Below are 22,450 nucleotides of genomic sequence, written 5' to 3'. Positions count from 1 at the left end.
TAGGGGCTTTTCACAGTAATTTCATTTGAAGCCTACTTGTGACAATAAGCGATTTTCATTTTCATTTCATTTCATGTGTCTCAGCACATCCTCAAAGAATTCAATGAGGCTTGTGAGGCATGACCTGCCCCTCACAAAGCCATGCTGACTATCATTAATCAAACTATGTTATTCTAAATAATCATAAATTCTATCTCTCAGAATCCTTTCCAGTATTTTGCTCACCACAGATGTAACACGGACTGGTCTGTAATTCCCAGTAATTTCCCTATTCCCTTTCTTGAACAGGGGAACGACATTCGCCTCCCTCCAATCATTCGGTACTACTCCATTGGAGAGTGAAGACGCAAAGATCATCGCTAATGGCGCAGCAATCTCCTCCCTCGCTTCCCATAGTAACATTGGGTATATCCCATTTGGCCCAGGGGACTTAACTATCCTCATGCTTTTCAAAATTTCCAGCAAATCCTCCACCTTAATATCAATCTGTTCGAGCCTATTAACCTGGTTCATGCTGTTCTCTCGAGCAACAAGGTCCCTCTCTCTAGTGAATACTGATTTGAAGCAAAATATTAATTTAGGCCTCCCCTACCTCCTCAGACTCTAGGCACAAGTTCCCCTCATTTTCCCTGATTGACCCTACTCTCACTCTGATCCTGTCTAATAGCAGTATAATGAAATGAAAAAATGAAAATCGCTTATTGTCACGAGTAGGCGTCAAATGAAGTTACTGTGAAAAGCCCCTAGTCGCCACATTCCAGCGCCTGTTCGGGAAGGCTGTTATGAGAATCGAACCGTGCTGCTGGCCTGCTTCCAAAGCCAGCGATTTAGCCCTGTGCTAAACAGCTCCAAATTTCTCCTCCCCCAATTAAATACCTTCCCATACTGTCTGTTCCTATCCCTCTCCATGACTATGCTATAGTCCAAGGAATTGTGGTCACTGTCAACGAAATGCTCTCCCACAGAGACATCTGACACCTAGCCTGGTTCGTTGCCAAGCACCAAATCCAATATGGCCTTCCCCCCTAGTTAGCCTATCTACATATTGAGTTAGGAATCCTTCCTGGATACACCTGACAAAATATGTTCCATCCAAACCATTTGCAATAAAGATGTTCCAGTCAATATCAGGGAAGTTGAAGACACCAATGACAACAACTCTGTTACTTCTGCACCTTTCCAAGATCTGCCGCCCAATCTGTTCCTCCATCTCTCTGCTGCTATTGGGGGTCTATAGAAAACTCCCAATAAAGCGACTGCTCCTTTCTTGTTTCTGACTTCCACCCATACTGACTCAGTAGACAAACCCTGCTCGACTACCTCCTTTTCTGCAGCTGTGATGCACTCTCTAATTAACAGTGCTACTCCCCCTCCTTTTTTAACTCCCTCCCTATTCTTCTTAAAACATCGAAACCCCGGAACATCTAACAACCACTTCTGCCCCTGTGAAATCCATGTCTCTGTAATGGCCACAACATCGTAGTTCGAAGTTGTGATCCATGCTCTTAAGTTCATCTCTCTTATTCCTGACACTCCTTGCATTGAAACAGACACACTTTAACCCATTCCACTGAGTGCAACTTTGCCCTATTAACTGTCTATCCTTCCTCACAGACTCATGGCATACTATTTCTGCCTGTTCAACAGCTACCCTATCCTCTGATCCGTAGCTCTGGTTCCCATCCCCCTGCCAAACTAGCTTAAACCCTCCCGAAGAGCTCTAGTAAACCTCCTGCCCAGAATATTGGTGCCCCTCCAGTTTAGGTGCAACCCATCCCTCATGTACACGTCTCACCTTCTCCAGAATGTATCCCAATGATCTACATATCTGAAGCCTTTGTTCCTGGACCAGCCCTGTAGCCACGTGTTCAGTTGCACTAGCTCTCTGATCCTTCCCTCACTAGCACGTGGCACCAGTAGCAATCCTGAGATTACTGCTCTGCTCATCCTGCTCTTTAGCTTCCAACCTAACTCACTAAAATCACTTTATAGACCCTCATGCCTTTTCTTATCTATGTTGTTGGTGCCAATATGCCCCACGACTTCTTGTTGCTCCCCCTCCCCTTTTAATAATCCTGTAGACTTGATCCAATAAATCCCTGATCCTGGCACCCAGGAGGCAACGTACCTTCCGGGAGTCTCATTCGCAACCACAGAATCTCCTATTCGTTCCCCTAACCGTTGAGTCTCCTATCACTATCGTTTTCTGTTCTCCCCACTTCCCTTCTGAACCACAGTTCCTGAGACCTGGTGCTATAACCTTCCCCTGGTCGGTCTCCCACCCCCTGCACTGTCTGACTGTTCCCCTTCCTTCCCCTGACTGTAACCCAGCTACTCTTGTCCTGAACCTTGGGGTGTGGGTGTGGCTACCTCGCTGTAACTCCTCTCTATCACCCCCTCTACCTCCCAGATGATCCGAAGTTCACCCAGCTCCAGCTCCCTCACGCAGTCTCCGAGGAGCTGGAGTTGGGTGCAGTTCCCACAGGTGTAGACAGTGGGGAAACTAGTGGTGTTCCTTACCGCCCACATCCTACAGGAGGAGCATGCAACTGCCTTAACTTCCATCCCCTCCTATCTGAATTCCCAAAGAGATTTAAAAGGAAACAAAATTAAAGATTAATTTTAATTAATTTTAATAAGAACATTTCATAAGATTGTTTTAGTCAGCTTTGGACACATTGGGCAGTATTTTCCCATCATGCACTCCTTGAGACTATAAATTCCCACCCAAAGTTACCAGACCTGTAAATGGTCCGTCAACCTTTCTGCCCCCCACCACCACCACTCCAATTCCCGTGGAGAGGGCAGTAACTGTAAGGCATAACTCTGACATAATATGTTTAATTGTATTACAAACTTTTTTCTAAGCACTTACCGATATACCTTCTCGCCAAAAGGGTGACCATTTTTTTCCACTCAAACACCTGCACTTTCTGTTCAAAATTAGTAAAGTAGCCTGATGGATTTCCCATAAGCTCAAATCCTGTAAAATATGAAGAAGGAAGTTTGTTACTTTACAAAATAATTTATCAAACAGACTTGATGATTAATGCAATGAATTAACTGTATAATTATCAGTTCAATACAAACATACTGTCCTGACTAAGGCTACACCATAATGCATCATTCAACATAAAAATGAATGGAATTACTTAATTGAAAAAATGTACAGCATAAATGTGAAATCCAGCATTGCATGAAACCCTGTTAATGTGGAACAGTAGAAATATCTCCAAATCCATGGTTAGGATGGTGGAGAAATAACCTGCATCCACAATTGAATGTGAGAGGTTTGCACCAATCTACATAACAGCCTTAAGAGTTATCACCAAAATGTATGCCAGTACTCTCATTTCACTCAGAGTGCCACAAAACCTCTCATAATTTAGAGCATCTCTATTAAGTCTCCCTCTAACTTCCCTGTTCTGTGTCTAAATGGTGAAAAATAATTTCTGAGGGTCTATGATAGAGTCGACAAGAAGAGACGGTTTTCTTAAAGAGGATAAGTAACCCAAAGAATACAGATTTAAGCTAACTGACACAAGAAGCAGGGAGTGGATGAGGAGAAAGTTTTTATGATCTGGAATCCATTGCCTGAAAAAATTGTAGAAGCTGGTTCTATAATCATAGAATTTACAGTGCAGAAGGAGGCATTTGGCCCATCAAGACTCCGCCGGCCCTTGGAAAAAGCACCCCATTTAAGCCCACACCACCAACCTAACCCCGTAACCCCACCTAACCTTTTTTTTAATAAATGTTTTTATTGAGTTTTTTTGAACAAGGTATAATTACCATTATGTACACAGAATAAGAAACACATATATATATACACACATTTAGAGGAGAAGGGCACACCCCAACATAAAAAAAAATACAATAACATGAAATGGAATAACTGGTGGGGTATTGTGCACTAGCTCGACAGCGGCAGCTCTGTACATCTGGCAAAATTACCCACACCACATAAGTAGGCGACTGCCTGCAGGGGGGCTGGGACTGGGGGGGACAAGCACACCTTTGAGTGGCGGGGAGAAAATCACAGTGTACGATATTTGGCTGTGCTGTGTGTTGCTGTTGCCCGCCCTTCCCGGACGGGTCTCACTGCCGTCCCACACTCACCCCGCTTCTGCCGCTCCTCCCGTCCTCCATCTCCAGTTTCCTCGTTCCCCGCTCCTGGAGATGTCATTCACATTTTGGCATCCCGTGTCCTCCCTCCGGCTCCCGCTTCCCTGCCCCCCGCCGGCCCTCCTCTCCCGTCCCACCCCCTCCACGGTTCGCCTCCCTTTCCCCAGGTTTAGCTGTCTTCCTCCCCCCCCCCCCACCCCCCGTGGTTCGCCCCTCCCTCCTCAGGTTTAGCCGTCCCCACCCCCCCCCCTCCCAGTCCATCTCTCCCCTCCAGACCCCGGCTACCTTCCCCCGACTCCCGACCATTTTCCCCTGATTCGTGGCCACCTGGCTATTCCTCCTCTTGTTCGTTGGCCACAAACAGGTCCCGGAACAGTTGCATGAATGTCTTCCACGTTCTGTGGAAGCCGTCGTCTGACCCTCGGATGGCGAATTTGATTTTCTCCATTTGGAGAGATTCCGAGAGGTCGGACAGCCAGTCTGCAGCTCTGGGTCGTGCTGCTGACCGCCAGCCAAACAGGATTCTACGGCAGGCGATCAGGGGGGCAAAGGCAAGGGCGTCCGCCCTCCTCCCCTGGAATAGATCTGGCTGGTCTGAAACCCCGAAGACCGCCACTATCGGGCATGGCTCCACCCTCACCCCCACCACTTTGGACATAGCCTCGAAATAAGGCTGTTCAGTACTCCACAAGTCTGGGGCAAGACCAGAACATGTGGGCGTGGTTGGCCGGGCCTCTTTGGCACCGTTCACATCTGTCCTCCACCTCCTGGAAGAACCTACTCATACGGGTTCTTGTTCAGTGGGCTCTATGTACCATTTTAGTTGCGTCAGGCTGAGCCTTGCACACGTGGCGGTGGAGTTGACCCTATGCAGTGCCTCGCTCCAGAGTCCCCACCCTATCTCAATCCCCAGATCCTCCTCCCATTTCTTTCTTGTTGCACCCAGTACGGTGTCGGCCCTTTCTACTAGTCGGTCATACATGTCGCTACAGTTCACTTTATCTAGGATACTTGCGTTCAGTAGGTCTTCCAGTAGTGTCTGTCGTAGCGGTTGTGGGTACGTCCTTGTCTCCTTTCGTAAGAAGTTTTTGAGCTGCAGATACCGTAGCTCGTTCCCCCTAGCTAGCCAAAATTTCTCTGTCAGTTCGTCCAGTGTTGCGATCCTGCCGTCCGTGTATAGGTCCCTGACTGTCAGTGTCCCTCCGTCCTGCCTCCACCTTTTGAAGGTGGCGTCAGTCAGTGCTGGTGAGAACCTATGGTTGTTGCAGATGGGAGCCTTGTCCGACATTTTGGTCAGGCCAAATTGCTGCCACAGTTGGTTCCAGGATTGGAGGATGGCTGTCACCACTGGGCTGCTGGAGTGTTTTTGGGTGGGGATGGGAGTGCTGCCGTGGCGAGGGCCCGGAGGGAGGTCCCCATGCAGGAGGCCTCCTCCACACGCACCCACTCGGCTTCTGGCTCCTGGATCCATCCCCTTACTCGTCGGTTGTTGCCGTCCAGTGGTAGAATTGTAGGTTTGGGAGGGCTAGCCCCCCCTAGATTTTGTTTTTTGTAGGACCTTCTTTGGGATCCTAACATTTCCCCCCCCCCCCCCCCCCCCCCCCCCCAACCCCCCAAACCCCATACGAACGCCATGATTAGTTTGTCCAGCGCTTTGAGAAAGGCCTTGGGTCACCTAACCTTTTTGAACACTAAGGGCAACTCAGCATTTGGGAGGAAACTGGAACACCCGGAGGAAACCCACACAGACACGGGGAGAACGTGCAGACTCCACACAGACAGTGCAGGCAATCGGACATAGGACCTGGAGCTGTGAAGCATCTGTGTTAACCACTGTGCTACCTTTCAATTGCTACTTTTCAAAAGTAAATTGGATCAATACTTGAAAATCAAAGAATTTGCAGATTTATAGGGAAAACTCAATGGCTTTAGTTAACAGTCCCTTATGAGGGGCTTTCTCAAATGCATTGGTATAATTTATATTTAACACCCATAGACATCCCCCTGCCCACTACTTTAGTCACTTCTTCAAAAAATGCAATCAGGTTTGTTAAACATGGCCTACTTTTTACAAATGGTGGAGCAGTCAAGCTGTGACTTGGAGCTATGGCCAATGCTGCTGCCATAGTAGTTGGGTAGAATAGTTGGTGAAAAATACAGCTTCTCTAAGTTGCAAGAAATCACCAGGTGGTGAATTCACCAGTGTTTCCTGTTAGTGGGATCTTTGGGTCACGTCGAAGTCTACCCTAACAATGAGGCATGTAAATCGCCATCGAGTTTGGTGGGACCGAAAGATCCCGCCAACGGGTGAATTGGGGGAGCTTTGATCACTGATCTTCTTGAGGGCAGATATGTTGCTACACATAGATTTGCTTACATAATAGTGACAGCAATGCAGGAGTAATTAGTTGTGTGCAAAGTGGATTGGAATACCCTGAAACATGATTTTAATACTTAATTTAGGACCTCTGAAGTGTAATATGGGGCGAAATTCTCCGCGGACCGACGTGACGCCCATTTCCGGCGGGAAAAAGCGGTGCGCATGACTCCGGCGTCCGGGCCTTCTTTTAAGCTGGCAATCTCCGTTCCCGGAAGGGCCAGCAGCGGACTGACGCGATAGGCGTCAGTTTCACCAGCTGCGGAAGTGGCGAGTCCCGGCGTTTGTGTGGTGGGGAGAGAGAGAGACCCAGTGGTGGGGGGAGAAGAAGAGCGACCCGGCATTGGGGGGGGAGAAGAGCGACCCGGCATTGGGGGGGGTGGGGGGGGGGGGGGGGGGGGAGAAGAGCGACCCGGCATTGGGGGGGGGGGGGGGGGGGGGGGGAGAAGAGCGACCCGGCATTTGGGGGGGAGAAGAGCGACCCGGCATTGGGGGGAGGAGGAGAGAGACAGACCGGCATTTGGGGGGGGGGGGGGGGAGGAGAGAGACAGACCGGGCATGTGGGGGGCGGGGGAGGAGAGATGACCGAACGGCATTTGGGGGGGGGGCGAGGAGGGAGAGGAGACGACCGGCATTTGTGGGGGGGGGGGGAGGATGAGAGACAGACCGGCATTTGGGGGGGGGGAGGAGAGAGGCAGGACCGGCATTTGGGGGGGGGGGGGTTGTGGTGAGGAGGAGAGATGCCAGACCGGCATTGGTGGGGGGGGGGGGAGGAGAGAGACAGACCGGCATTGGGGGGAGGGGCGAGGAGGAGCGCGACAGCCGGCATTTGGGGGGGGGGGGGGAGAGGAGGAGAGAGACAGACCGGCATTTGGGGGGGGGGGGGAGGGGATAGAGACAGACCAGGCATTTGGGGGGGGAGGACGGAGAGCGGCAGACCGGCATTTGGGGGGGGGGGGGGGGGGGGGGGGGTGGGGGAGGAGGAGAGAGACAGACCGGCATTTGGGGGGGGGGGAGGAGAGAGACAGACCAGCATTTTGGGGGGGGGGGGGGAAAGAGAGAGAGAGAGAGAGACAGACCCGGCATTGGGGGGTTTGCGGCATTGAGTTGAGAGGAGCGGGGGGGGGGGGGGGTTTGCGGCGTTGAGTTGAGAGGAGAGGGGGGGGGGTTTGCGGCGTTGAGTTGAGGGGGGGGCGGCGTTGGAGGGGGGTAGGGGTGGTGAAGGGGGTAGGGGTGGTGAGGGGGGGTTGGGGTAGGGGCAGCGGCGTGCAGAGGAGGGGGCGACGGATGCCCGGGGCCAACGCACCGTCGCCCCCCGTCTGCACGCAACTGCCCCTACCCCAACCCCCACCCTCACCACCCCTACCCCCCTCCCCACCACCCCTACCCCCCTCCAACGCCGCCCCCCCCTCTCTCAACGCCGCACCCCCCCCCACTAACGCCGCACCCCCCCCCCCCCACAAACGGAGGAAGGAAGGGGGGAGGAGGAAGGAAGGGGGGGGGGAGGGGAGAGGGGGGGGGTGTGTGGGTACCGGCCTTCAGAGGGGGGGGGGGGGGGGTGTGGGTACCGGCCTTCAGAGGGAGGGGTGGTGTGGGTACCCACCACCCCTACCCCCTCCGCCACCCCTACCCCCTCCAACGTCCCTACCCCCCTCCCCACCACCCCTACCCCCCTCCCCACCACCCCTACCCCCCCAATGCCGCAACCCCCCCCAATGCCGCAACCCCCCCCATGCCGCACCCCCCCATGCCACAACCCCCCCCCAATGCCGCAACCCCCCCCCAAAAGCCGCAACCCCCCCCCCCAATGCCGCAACCCCCCCCCCCCCCCCAATTGCCCTCAGACACTGAACGGCGCCAACCATCATCAATGGTTGATGCCGTTTTAAAGCTACTCTGTTTTTCGCCGACGTGACCCGTGGCCACGTTGGCGGGACTTCGGCCCATTCGGGCCGAAGATTTGTTGAAACAAAAATATAATGACATCCCGCCGGCGCCAGCTGTTTTCAGAGGCTGCCGGCGGGATTTGCACAACGCCGGTTTTTGGCCGGTCAGAGAATAAAAAACCCTGCGGGAGCGGGATTAACGCCGCTGCCGGCCGATTCTCCGACCCTGCATGGGGTCGGAGAATTTCGCCCATGAAGTGTAACATGAAGCCCTAAATTAATTCTCTCATTGCGGAAATTTTTAATTTTTAATTAATTATCTTGTATGTGGAATAAAATTTATAAAGCGCTACCAAAGAATTGATAAAAGGTTACTGGAAACCCTGGAGACATTGAATAAGCAAGTAGTTGGCTTACTAGAGTTCCTTCGATTTTTCCATTGATATTGTGCCAAGAGGTTGGAAGATCCACCAGGAAATTCTACTTTTTTTTAAAAATTCAGACTCACCTGGCATAAGCCCATTCTGCCACAGAAGGTGAATTAAATTATCCAGGTGTGTAAAGTTGTACAGAAGTTTGCCATTCATTTCCCTGCTCAGAAAAGAGATAAGAAAAATTAACTATTGTGTACAGTAAATTAGAAACAGCCAGCTCACTCAAATTATCTTCTTTCTATTTACCATCTTACTCATACATTCATAGTCTCTCTTACCTACAGAAACCGACAATATTGAGTCACAATTATTTATTTGAGGGGTTCGCTTTCAGCTCTTACACTTCTGCCATCTTTTCAGCCAGTAGTGTATTTCAGAAATACTGCCATGTGATGTGCATTATTTTCGGTCCATCACTTGAAAATAGCTCCTATGTAGTCATTTTGTACTGTAGAAACTACTTTTAGGATAGTCATTTTAGGGCAACATTTTACAAATTGTGTACACACATCCGAGTGCAAAACGATTGCAATGTAAATCACTGGCACGATCTATCCAAATAGGAACAGAGTCCCATATCGAGCGTGTTTAGCCAGGTGTTTCCCGGCGCTCAGATTGCAGAGAAACCCCACGTTATTGAACGGGATTCTGTTCCCATTCGAGTAGAATCAGGGCCTCAGCGGGGAACACCCGACGAGGCCGCACTTGGTCCGTTTTCTGCACTCAGGAGCTCCGCTGTGATGAGAAAGTGGTGTTGTGGTATTGTCACTGGACTAGTGAACCAGATACCCAGGGTAATGCTCTGGAGACGCAGGTTCAAATCCCACCACTGCAGAAGGTGAAATTTGAATTAAATAAAATCTGGAATTAAAAAGTCTAATGATGACTATGAAACAATTGTCGATTGTTGTAAAAACCCATCTGTTTCACTAATGACCTTGAGGGAAGGAAATCTGTTGTCCTTACCTGGTCTGGTCTACATGTGACTCCAGACCCACAGCAATGTTGTTTATTCTTAACTGCACCCTCAAGGGCAATTAGGGATGGCCAATAAATGCTGGCACAGCCAGCGAGGCCTACGCCCCATGAACAAATATAAACCCCCCACCCGCGCAGGGCACCCCCAGGCATTCTTGAGTGCCCCACATCTGAAGCAAGCCCAAATCAGAGAACCATTGAATAAAACAGTGCAGAAGAGGCCCTTCAGCCCATCAAGTCTGCATCAACACATGACCTATCTAGCTAATCCCATTTGCCAGCACCTGGCCCATAGCCTTGAATGTTATGATGTGCCAAGTGCTCATCTAGGTACTTTTTAAAGGCTGTGAGGCAATCCACGTCTACCACCCTCCCAGGCCGTTCATTCCAGACCAACAACATCCTCTGCGTAAAATCAGTTTTCCTGGGCAGCACGGTGGCGCAGTGGGTTAGCACTGTGGCCTCACGGCGCTGAGGTCCCAGGTTCGATCCTGGCTCTGGATCACTGTCCGTGTGAAGTTTGCACGTTCTCCCCGTGTTTGCGTGCGTTTAACCCCCACAACCCAAAAATGTGCAGGGTAGGTGGATTGGCCACGCTAAATTGCCCCTTAATTGGAAAAAATGATTGGGTAATCTAAATTTATTTTTAAAAAAGGTTTTTCCTCAAATCTGCCCAAAACCTCCTGCCGCTTACCTTGAACATGACAGAAGAAATAACTTGCATTTATATAGTGCCTTTCAAGACTGTAAGATGTACTGAAGAGTTTTATGATCAATTAAGTACTTTTAACTTATAACCACAATTATAGGGAAACGTGGCAGCCAATTTGGATACAAGGAATCTATACAAGCAGTTGCAGTTGACAAATGTCACCTATTTCCTTGTTACATCAAGGTGTTTTTAGAGTGCTGTAGTTTGCACTGAGCTTTGGCAGGCACACTCATTTGGCCTGAATAACCTCTTGATAAGGTTTGCCACCATCCAGGTGCAGGAAATTCCCTCTTTGTTGAACTTTTAGCGAAATGTCTCTTATGTTGCACCTACTTGAAAACCTTTCAGAAGTCCAAATAAACTACATCCATAGACGTTGCCCTGTCTATGACTTTAGTTACTTCCTCGCAAAAGTTTAATTAGGTGCACTAGACATAGCCTATTCTTTACAAATTCATGTTGGCTCCCTCCATTCAACTCAAGTTTCCTTAGGTGCTCAGTCCCTCTGTTCTTATAATAGATTTCAATAGCTTTCTTACCACTAACGTTAGAATATTAGTTCTATAATTTCTTGGTTTCTCTCTCTCACCTTCTTTAAATATTCAAGTTACATCTGTAATTTTCCAAAAGGGCAATTCCAGAATCAAGAGAGCAGTAGAAGATTGCCAAAGCATCTGCAATCTCCTCACCTACTTACTTCAAAACGCAGGATAGAAACCATTAGGAACTGTAAATGTGTCATTCTAATATTTTTATCGTATCCTACTTTCTTGTTTCTGTCAACTTAAGCAAATTCCAGTACTTAACCCATGGGGCTGGATTTTACAGTTTTCGGTGATGTGAGAGAGGCTGACAGCGATCGATCCGCTCGCTCCTACCCCTGTTGTCGCAACACAGCAAATCAAGTGTCCGAAGGCCAATTGGCAGCCGCCAGTAGGAAAAGAGATCTATTTGCATGGGTTGGGGTTCGCTCTGTGCCCAATCGGACAACCAGGCCTGGACATCACACAGGAAAGAGGTTATGCCATGAACTGGAAGTTCGTCACGACTGTCAATTTAAAGGCCTCCTGCCCGGACTCTCTCATTTGTTATGGCAACCTAAAATGCTCCGGGTTCCTCCCACAGTCCAAAGATGTAGTTAGGTAGATTGGCCATGCTAAACTGCTCCTTAGTGTCCAAACGGGGATAGGGTCGGGGCGTGGGTCTAGATAGTGTACTCTTTCCATGGGTCGGTGCAGACACAATGGGCCGAATGGCCTCCTTCTTCACTATGATTCTATTATATAATGGCCTGAAACTTGTTTGATAATGAATGGCGTGCACAAGTCAAACCTAAGTTCACGCGTGACTTCGAGGTGAATGCAACATACATAGCCCACCTGCTAATTGCACTGCACCACTCTGCTGGGGCTGAACGGTTAGTTCCCTGCTGCTCTATGTTGACATTTTCTGCAAGGACGCTACTATCCTACAGGACTCATGCAGCCACCTCTTTCAATCACTGACCAGTATTGTGCCTGGGGCAGGGGAGTGCCTGGTGCTTGATATCATTGTGCTGCAGAATTTATGCAGCCTCCATTTTTACCGACTCAAAGTTTGGGAGTGGATGTGAGTTGAGGGTGGGGCTAATGAAGAAAGAGGGCAATGGGGGAGGAAAGTTCTGTAAGAGCAGTAGAGGGGGAAGGGGAAGGAGACACGATGGTAAGCAGATGGAAGACCGAGGGGTGGAAGGTTGGACCCCGACAAGGGTTCATTAAACGCTGACAAGCAAGGAGCCAAAGTCACCTTTCACTGGAAGATGTATAGTGGGAGCGAGGGTTGTTACTGTGGCACATTAGGGATGATTCATATAAAGATTCAGAAGTTGGGAGAGGTATGAGAGGGTCACTGTTGTCTGGTTTTCTGCCCTTCTCAGGGCAGAGGACTCACCAGTGATCCCCATCCCTACGAATCACCAGTTGTCTCCTCCTGGTGAGACTGGCAACGCTGACTTCCTCTGCCACCACCTCCCAGGCAGTGTTCAGGAGGGCAGGCTTGAGGCTGTGGACCACGCTGAAGAAAGGGTGCCCACTGCTCTTCAGTGACATGGAGCTCTGGGTCCACCCCGACTCCTGACCTCGGGGCAGGTCTTCTCTGAGTCATCTTGGTGGCTGCAATGAGTGTGCGGTAAGTGGAGTGCTTAAAAACAGCTCTAACTGTCAGGTTCTTTGGCGCTAACTCTGGCCCCAGCTGCTGGCACGAATTGCTTGGAATTCACGGCAACAGAGTGCTGGCCTATTAGCATGGCCTGAATTGCTCCAGAAATAGCGCCACCAATGGGAACGCGAACCACACGCAATTGCGTCCTGACGTCAACACTTCCCAAATGGAGAATTTCGCCCCATATTTCTGTCAAACCAATAGTTGTCTATTGTTTTTGATTGAGCCCTTCCCCTATTTATTAGTTTGTAGTCCTTACTTGCCCTTTCTGCTGGGACTTTGCTTGGCTAATTAGAGTGGTGTATGGAAACTTTCCTACAAAATACCTTGAACTTCTGAGTATAAATCATATCTTTGTCAAGATTAGCTGCCTCTGTATGCTATAATCTACAAGCAATAGTCAAGTATATTTTGATAAGAAATCTACTGTAAAATAATATATATTCCTCAAATAACTTTTATATCCTGAACTTTTGAAGTGTTTCAGCAAAAAGGCATCAAGGTTAATTATTAACCAGCCTTGAATTATATTGGTTTGAATAAAGTACAAAGTCTCACAATGCATTTCGGCACATAACTAAGCTAACACTTTAGTGCAGAACTGATTGCTGCATTGCTGGAGGTACTACCTTTGGACAATACAGACCCCAATGCATTATCCAAAGACAGCAGGCCGTTCTCGCAAAGTCCCTAGCCAACACTCGGCCCTCAACCAAAAAAATTAAACAGAAAATCTGGCCACTTATTCATTAGTCTGCCAACTGTCTCCTAATTGGCCGCTGCATTTTCCCACATAAATGCAGAAGTATTCCATTCAATGAAAGGGCTTTGAGAATAATCTGGCCATAATATAACACGGAGCAAATATCAATTCTTTCTTCTGCTAAACTATCAGTAAATGAGCACTTGGAGGCCTTCAAGGGAGAAATAGTTCAGACCCATTCCTACGAGGGAAAAATAGATGGCACCAAAAGCTATAGCTCCCTGGATGATTAAAGAAACTGGGATTACAATGAAAGAGGAAAAAGTAGCCTTATACGAAATTTCAGGTCCACAATGCAGTAGAGAATCAAGATGCATAGAGGTTAACAGAAAAAAAAGTAAATAAAAGAGAATGCTAATATTGGTACATTCGGGGTGTGATTTAACCAAATGGGAACTGTGGGTGGGATTTTTCGGCCACGCCCACCCAACAACTGGAAATTCCCACCTGAGGTCAACGGACCATTACATGATCCCCATCACATCCGTGCCGATCTTGCGATGGGTGCGACCAAAAAGTCCAGCCCTATGTCCCATAGTGAGCGTGTTTCGCCGCGTGTTTCCTGGCACTGTCAATGCTATCTAACACGACTCTGGTTAGAAGGACAGCACGGAGGCGTAGTGATTAGCACTGCTGTCCAAGACCTGGGTTCAATCCTGACACCGGGTCACTGTCCATGTGGAGTTTGCACATTCTCCCCGTGTCTGCGTGGTCTAACCCTGCCCAACCCAAAAATTTCTGCAGGATAGCTTGATTGGCTACGCTAAATTGCCTCACAATTGGAAAAAACATCTTTAATAACTCCGGTTAGATACAGGGCCTCGGCCGGGAATGTGCGGCCGAGGTGGCACTTAGTCCTGTTTCCTGTACTGAGGAGCCCCGTTCGCTAAAACACCCCAGTGCAGGGAGAGATTGGGGCGATCACCTCCTCACCATCCCCACACCCACGCAGGGCAACGCCGGGCTCAATCACCGCAGCTCAAAAGTGCCAGCTTGGCAGATTGGCAGTGCCAGATCGTGGTTCAGTACAATCCACAGCACCGCATGGATGCACAAGGTTGAGTTTTTTTTCTTTTTTTTTTAATATAAATTTAGAGTACCCAATTCCTTTTTTTTCAATTAAGAGGCAATTTCGAGTGGCCAATTCACTTACCCTGTACATCTTTTTGGGTTGTGGGAGTGAGACCCACGCAGGCAAGGGGAGAATGTGCAAACTCCACACGGACAGTGACCCGGCCTGGGTTCGAACCCGGGTCCTCGGCGCAGTGAGGCAGCAGTGCTAACCACTGCGACTCTGTGTTGCATGCCCAATGTTGAGTTGTTGGATCTTTTCGAAGTCAATCCTATTTCGCACAAAGCTAGTGCCACACAACACAATAGAGGGTAAACTCAATGTGAAGGTGCGACTTTGTCTCCACAGGGTAGTGGTCACACCTACCAATACTGTCGTAGACCAGGTGCATCTGCAACAGCTAGGTTGATGAAATTGAGGTCAAGCAGGTTTTTCCCTCTCGTTTGTTCCCTCAACACCTGCCACAGAACCAGTCTAACAGTTACATCCTGTAGGACTCACCAGCTCAGTCAATAATGACGGTACTAAACCACATTGAAGCCTCCCCATCCAGAGTCCAATCTGTGCCACTCAGTGCTTCCTGCAAGTGATGTTCAACTGCATTCCACTGTGCTACCACTTCTGGTCATTGAGAAGGGGCATACCCAGGGATGGTGATAGTGATGCCTGGATATTGAAGATATGATTCGGGGAGTATGTCTATGTCAGCTGTTGCCTGGCTAATCTGAGAGACAACCGTCCCAATTTTTCCATAAGTCCCCAGATGTTAGTCATGGCGTTGAAAGAGCGGAGTGTGCCGTTGTTGTTTCTGGTTGATGCCAGGTCGTCAGTCTAGTTCTAATCCTTTCCAACTTCAAAACGGTTTGATACAACTAACGGTTTGGGACAACTGAGTGGTTTGCTAGGCCTTGTAAGAGTCAAGTTGTTGGGTGTCTGGAGTCACATGCAGGTCAGACCTGGTAAGGACGGCAGATTTCCCATCCTAAAGGGCAGATTATTATTTTACGACAACCAACAATGGTTTCACAGTCTACTAGCTTTTAATTCTGGATTTACTAATTGAATTTAAATTCCATCAGAGGTGTGTGGCCACCTAAAATGGCCACCTGCAAAGATTGATGGGAAAAATGGCCAAAAACAGAACACAGGCAGGCTGCAGCTTGCAGATATACAAAAGCTGCAGCCCAGGCTTTGCAGAAACTAACAGGAAAAAGTTCCTGAAAAGGCCATCCCAGGACAATGGGCTCCCAGTAGAAACTGACAATAAGTGGCAGACTTGGTGGTGTCTGGTTTCCTTATTTGGGAAGGCCGACCTGCCTCGGACACTAACCACTATGACTGACCGGAACCCGCCCCGCCATCAAGGTGCCAACCCTTAATTGGTTGGGATCAATCAGGGTGATCAAGCCCTGATCGATCGATTGGACATCTACCTGGGACCGCCCAAAAGCGCGCAAACCTTTCAAGGGATAAAAGGTGCTGCGCAGCCCACCACTCGCTCTCTCGACTGCAGCATTTGACTGACGACAACAACAGTGACCCCCTTCACTAGCCAAGAAGAAGACCATCCACACCATCCACAGAGGGACCAGAGCTGAGGACACAGACGACCAGCAAACTACGTCCAGCACTGCCAGACAACAGGATTCCAGATTAGGCCATATCTGCCCTGTACTTGCCAGTCACCTGAAAGTTAAGTTAAGGTCTTGTGTGTCCGCTTAAAGTTCAACTTGTATGTGTGTGTGATTGTTTGACATTAACTTTGTGTGTGTGAAATAAAGTATTCTTGTACTAAGTAACTTGTGATCATTTGTCCATCGGATATGGGTTAAATACACACTGTGGTTTAAAAGGTACAACAGGCTGGATTTGAACCCGTGTCCCCAGAGCCTTAGCCTGAGCCCCTATGTTACTAATACAATGACAATACTATTATGCCACACCTTCCCTCTCAGGCTAGAAGATATCAAAACAATAGGAAAGGGTAAAGCTGTTATGAATTTGAACAAGAGGTTGATCATTGTAAAATCAAGGCATTTCATAGAACCCCTGCAGTGCAGAAGGAGGCCATTCAGCCCATCGAGCCTGCGCCAACCCTCTGAAAGAGCACTGCACCTTGGCCCACAGCCCCACTCTATCCCCATAGCCCCACAACCCCACTTAACCTACGCATGCCTGGACACCAAGGTGCAATTCAGCATGACTAATCCACCTAACCTACACATCCCTGGACTGTGGGAGGAAACTGGAGCACCCGGAGGAAACCCACACACACACGGGGAGAAAGTGCAAATTCCACATAGTCACTCAAGGCCGGAATTCAATCTGGGTCCCTGGTGCTGAGGTAGCACTACTAACCGCTGTGCCACCATGCCGCATTGTTGAAAATTGCCCAATATGTTGTGTCCACAATAAATAGGATGGAAATTCAATCCATCTAATTATCACCTTATTTTAATTTTCGTTTTGATTTTCTCTTAATTTCCAACCTTCACCCTTCGGCAACCATCCTCTGATACCATGCTATAGTACAGCACACCAAATGGTGAAGGACAGAATGAGAGCCAATCTTTACATACGTATATAAGCACATATTTCAAGAGGTATATAATATAAACATGCACCGCCTCATCGAGTAACCACCGTTTCAGTTGTCTGCTTCGTATTGGGACACAAGTGTCCAGTTAATGCCTACCACCTGCATACAATTAATACACAATTAGCAAAGAGCATTTTAAATATTCAATTCCTCCATCCCTGATGTACCGTGGCTACAGTCAGAAACATCAAATGAAAATGAAATGAAAATCGCTTATTGTCACAGGTAGGCTTCAAATGAAGTTACTGTGAAAAGCCCCGAGTCGCCACATTCTGGCGCCTGTTCGGGGATGCTGGTACGGGAATTGAACCGTGCTGCTGGCCTGCCTTGGTCTGCTTTTAAAGCCAGCGATTTAGCCCTGTGCTAAACAGCCCCTTTCTCTACCATCTACAAGATGCACTGCTGCAACTCCCAAAGCCTCCTTCAACACCACCTTCCAAATCTGCAGCCTCTACCACATAATACATAGATACATAGAAGATAGGAACAGGAGGAGGCCTTTTGGCCCTTCGAGCCTGCTCTGCCATTCATCACGATCATGGCTGATCATCCAACTCAATAGCCTATTCCTGCTTTCTCCCCATAGTCTTTGATCCCATTCTCCCCAAGTGCTATATCTAGCCACTGTAGCCATCTGGGATGGCCACTTACAACTAGGGACAGAGAAACACGCAAAGCCTAGCGGGTAAAATGGACAAGGCAAGACTCAGGCAGGCTCAGAGCCTGAAATGTATATTTTTCAGCAAGAAGTCCAGACGGTATAGAAACTCCGACCAATTAAAATTTTGATGGGCCGATGAGCATTTGATGGCCCATCTTCACCAGAACAAAGGACTGGTACTCGAGTAACCGGTACAGTCACAGACATTTCGGCGCCACTCCCTGTTCAGGGGAAGTTTCAACAATGGGGTCAGTGACTGCTTGGGACACGCCCAGCCATCCAGATCCCCGTCCACTTATTGGTTAGGAATCAAATAGAGTGATCAGGGATCACCCAATTAGTGGGGCCCAAACTGAAGGACCGCCCAAAAGAGCACGAAAACCCCCAAGTATAAGAAGAAGAGTTCGCCATATGTTCATCCTCTCTTGGACCTGGCACCCTGGCCACGACCATCTCCAATTGCAGCAACACGAGAAGCAAGTCCAAGTTCAACGCTCGCTATCAGACGGATGAGCCTAGCTGAGCAGCAGTTACTCCTTCGGACTCGATTGATCCAGAATTGAACAGTGGCCACTGTTCCTCTAACCTAAGCTGGGTGCCTGAAGTTAAGTACAGGTCGTCTTAGTCGATAGGTGTAGTTAACTAGTAGTGTTTATGTTGCATGACTAATTGTGTGTAAATAAACTACCCTTGATCTTGAACTAACTAACTGGTGTTTGGCTCTTTGATCGATAGCCAGTTGAACCTTGTGGTGGTATCATTTGATACCTGGCGCCTCTGAGCATTAGAATACAGGTTTCAAAAGAAAGGAGGGCAAACTCACTGATTGCCATAATTGGAAGAGCCAGAGGAAAATACAGACTAAAAGAAAAGGCAACACCGCCTCTTGAATATATTCAAAGTTTTAGCATGAACTACTTCCTGTGGTAATGAATTCCACAGGCTCACCACTCTTTGTGTGAAGAAATGTCTCCTTATATCTGTCAGAATTGGTTTACCCTGAATGCTCAGACTGTGACCCTTGGTTCTGGACACACCCATCATTGGTAACATCTTCCCTGCATCTACGCTGAATAGTCCCGTTAAGATTTTATAAGTCTCTATGAGATCCCCCCTCATTCTTCTGAACTCCAGCGAGAACAATCCCATCCTAGTCAATCTCTCCTCATATGACAGTCCCGCCATCCCTGGAATTAGTCTGGTAAACATTCGCTGCACTCCCTCGAGAGCAAGAACATCCTTCCTCAGAGAAAGAGACCAAAACTGCAAACAAAATTCCAGATGTGGCCTTACCATGGCTCTGATTAATTGCAGCAACACATCCCTGCTTCTATACTCGAAACCACTCATACCATTAGCCTTCTTTACCGCCTGCTGCACCTGCATGATTACCTTCAGCGACTGGTGCACAAGGACACCCAGGTCCCGCTGCACACACTCCTCTCCCAATTTATAACCATTCAGGTAGTAATCTACCTTCCTGTTTTTACTTCCAAAGTGAATAACCTCACACTTATCCAAATTATACTGCATCTGCCATTGATTTGCCCACTCGCCCAACCTGCCCAGATCATGCTGTAGGATCCCTGCATCCTCATCACAATTCACCCTTCCATCTAACTTGGTATCATCTGTAAACTTTGAGATGTCACATTTTGTTCCCTCATCCAAATCATTAATATTTTAAAAAATTAATTTAGAGTACCCAATTCATTTTTCCAATTAAGGGGCAATTTAGTGTGGCCAATCCACCGACCCTGCACATTTTTGGGTTGTGGGGGTGAAACCCACGCAAACACGGGGAAAATGTGCAAACTCCACACGAACAGTGACCCAGACCCGGGATCGAACCTGGGACCTCGGCACTGTGAGGCAGCAGCAATGCTAGCCACTGCGCCACCGTGCTGCCCCAAATCATTAATATATATTGTAAATAGCTGGGGTCCCAGCACCGATCCCTGTGGCACCCCACTAGTAGCTGCCTGCCAAATTGAAAAGGAGCCATGAATCCCTACTCTTTGTTTCCTCTCTGCACAACCAGTTTTCTATCCACCTCAATACATTTACCCCAATCCCATGCGCTTTAAGTTTGCACAATAATCTCTTGTGCTGGACTTTGTCAAACGCCTTCTGAAAATCCAAATGTACCACATCGACTGGCTCCCCCTTGTCAACTGGACTGGTTACATCTTCAAAGAATTCCAACAGATTTGTCAAGCATGATTTTCCCTTCATAAATCCATGCTGACTCTGACTGATCCTGCCACTGCTTTCTAAATGTTCCACTATAAAGTCCTTGATAATGGATTCAAGCATTTTCCCCACTACCGATGTTAGGCTTACTGGTCTATAACTCCCTGCTTTCTCTCCACCTCCCTTTTTGAATATCGGAGTGACCTGAGCTACCCTCCAACCTGCAGGAACAGTTTCAGAGTCTATAGAATCCCGCAAGATGACCACCAATGCATCCACTATTTCCAGAGCCCCCTCCTTAAGCACTCTGGGATGCAGATTCTCAGGCCCTGGGGATTTATCTGCCTTCAATCCCATCAATTTTCCCAGCGCCATTTCTCTACTAATGTTGGTCTCCCTCAGTTCTTTCCTCTCACTAAACCTTTCATTCTCCAATATTTCTGATATCTGATTTGTGTCCTCTTTTGTGAAGATAGAACCAAAGTATGTATTCAATTGCTCAGCCATTTCTTTGTCCATTATTACACATTCCCCAATTTCTGTCTGTCGGGACCTACATTTCTCTTTACCAATCTCCTTCTCTTCACATATCTATAGAAACTCTTAATGTCAGTCTTTATGTTCCCTGCAAGCTTCCTTTTGTCGTATACTTTCCCCTTCTTAATCAATTCCTTCGTCCTTCTTTGCTGAATTATAAACTGCTCCCAATCCTCAGACTTACCATTTTTCTTGGCCAATCTCTATGCTTCTTCCTTGGATCGGATACTATTTCTAATTTATTTTGTAAGCCATGGATTGGCCCTCTTAGCCCCTTTGCTTTTCTGCCAGACAGGGATGAACAGTTGCTGTAGTTCCCCCATGCATTCCTTTTTTTTTTAAATAATTTTTATTGAAAAATTTTGATTTTATGCAACATTGACACACCTTAGTGAAATACCGAAAATAACAATAATATTAACAATCATATACATTCGCCCCACCTCCATGAACAACACAGCATTTTAACAACAACGCAAATTAACACACTATAAAGTTACAGAATAGACACTACAATGTGCACCCACCCACCCTCCCTCCCCCTCCCTCCCTCCCCCAACCCCCTCCCTCCCTCCCCCCACCCCCTCCCTCCCTCCCCCCCTCTCTCCCCCTTCCCCCCCTCTCTCCCCCTTCCACCCCTCCCCCCCCCCCCTCCCCTCCCCCTCTCCTCCCCCTCTCTCCCTCCTTCCCCCCCTCTCCCCCCTTCCCCCCCTCTTTCTCCCCCCCCCCCCTCTCCTCCCCCCCCTCCCCCCCTCTCCTCCCCCCCTCCCCCTCTCCTCCCCCCCTCCCCCTCTCCTCCCCCCTCCCCCTCTCCTCCCCCCCTCCTCCCCCCCTCCCCCCCTCCTCCCCCCCTCCCCCCCTCCTCCCCCCCTCCCCCCCTCCCCCTCTCCTCCCCCCCTCCCCCCCTCTCCTCCCCCCCTCCCCCTCCCCCTCCCCTCCCCCTCTCCTCCCCCCCTCCCCCTCCCCCCCTCTCCTCCCCCCTCCCCTATCCTCCCCCCCTCCCCTATCCTCCCCCCCCCCCTCCCCCCCCCCCCTCCCCCCTCTCCTCCCCCCCTCTCCTCCCCCCTCCCCTCCCCCCCCTCCCCCTCCCCCCCTCTCCTCCCCCCTCCCCCTCCCCCCCTCCTCCCCCCCCTCCCTCTCCTCCCCCCTCCCCCTCCCCCCCCTCCTCCCCCCCCCTCCTCCCCCCCTCCCCCTCCCCCCCCCTCTCCTCCCCCCCCCTCCTCCCCCCCTCCCCCTCCCCCCCCTCTCCTCCCCCCTCTCCTCCCCCCCTCCCCTCTCCTCCCCCCCCTCCCCTCCCCCCTCCTCTCCCCCCCTCCCCTCCCCCCTCCTCTTCACCCCCCCTCCTCTCTTCCCCCCCCTCCCCCCCCCCCCCCAAAGATCGCAAGTCCCCACCCTGGTTTGACCCTGGATCCAACCACCCTCGACACCGTCTCCGCCACCCCCCCCCCCCTTCCAGAATTCTTCCAGTGCTGGGCATGCCCAGAACATATGGGCGTGGTTCGCTGGACTCCCCGAGCATCTGGTGCATCTATCCTCACCCCCAAAGAACTTACTCATCCTGGTCCCGGACATGTGGGCCCGGTGCAGCACCTTAAATTGGATGAGACTAAGCCTCGCACATGAGGAGGAAGAGTTAACTCTCCCCAAGGCATCCGCCCAAGTCCCGTCCTCTATCTGCTCCCCGAGTTCCTCCTCCCATTTAGCCTTCAGCTCCTCCACTGACGACTCCTCCACCTCCTGCATTACCTTATAGATGTCAGACACCTTCCCCTCTACGACCCACACCCCCGAAAGCACTCTGTCCATCGTCCCCTGCGTGGGCAGCAAAGGGAATCCCTCTACCTGTCGCCTAGCAAACGCCTTTACCTGCAGGTATCTGAACATGTTCCCTTGGGGAAGGCCAAATTTATCTTC

At 49.5% G+C, this 22,450-nt stretch overlaps 1 protein-coding gene across 2 annotated transcripts in view; it reads right to left on the bottom strand.

The window, feature by feature from the left end:
- idua (alpha-L-iduronidase) overlaps window positions 1–22,450 on the bottom strand; it is a 328,554-nt gene that overhangs the window by 187,159 nt on the left and 118,945 nt on the right. For both annotated transcript variants that reach the window (XM_038792331.1, XM_038792332.1), the window contains exons 3-4: window positions 8,897–8,979; window positions 2,876–2,983 (exon numbers count right to left, since the gene is read on the bottom strand). In XM_038792331.1, coding sequence (XP_038648259.1) covers window positions 2,876–2,983; window positions 8,897–8,979 — 191 coding nt within the window. The remainder of the gene's footprint in view (window positions 1–2,875; window positions 2,984–8,896; window positions 8,980–22,450) is intronic.

This window comes from Scyliorhinus canicula, chromosome 3 (assembly GCF_902713615.1).
Source record: "Scyliorhinus canicula chromosome 3, sScyCan1.1, whole genome shotgun sequence".
Classification (NCBI taxonomy): domain Eukaryota; kingdom Metazoa; phylum Chordata; class Chondrichthyes; order Carcharhiniformes; family Scyliorhinidae; genus Scyliorhinus; species Scyliorhinus canicula.
The sequence above is the reverse complement of the archived record's forward strand: the minus strand, read 5'-3'. Positions and strand labels throughout refer to the sequence as shown.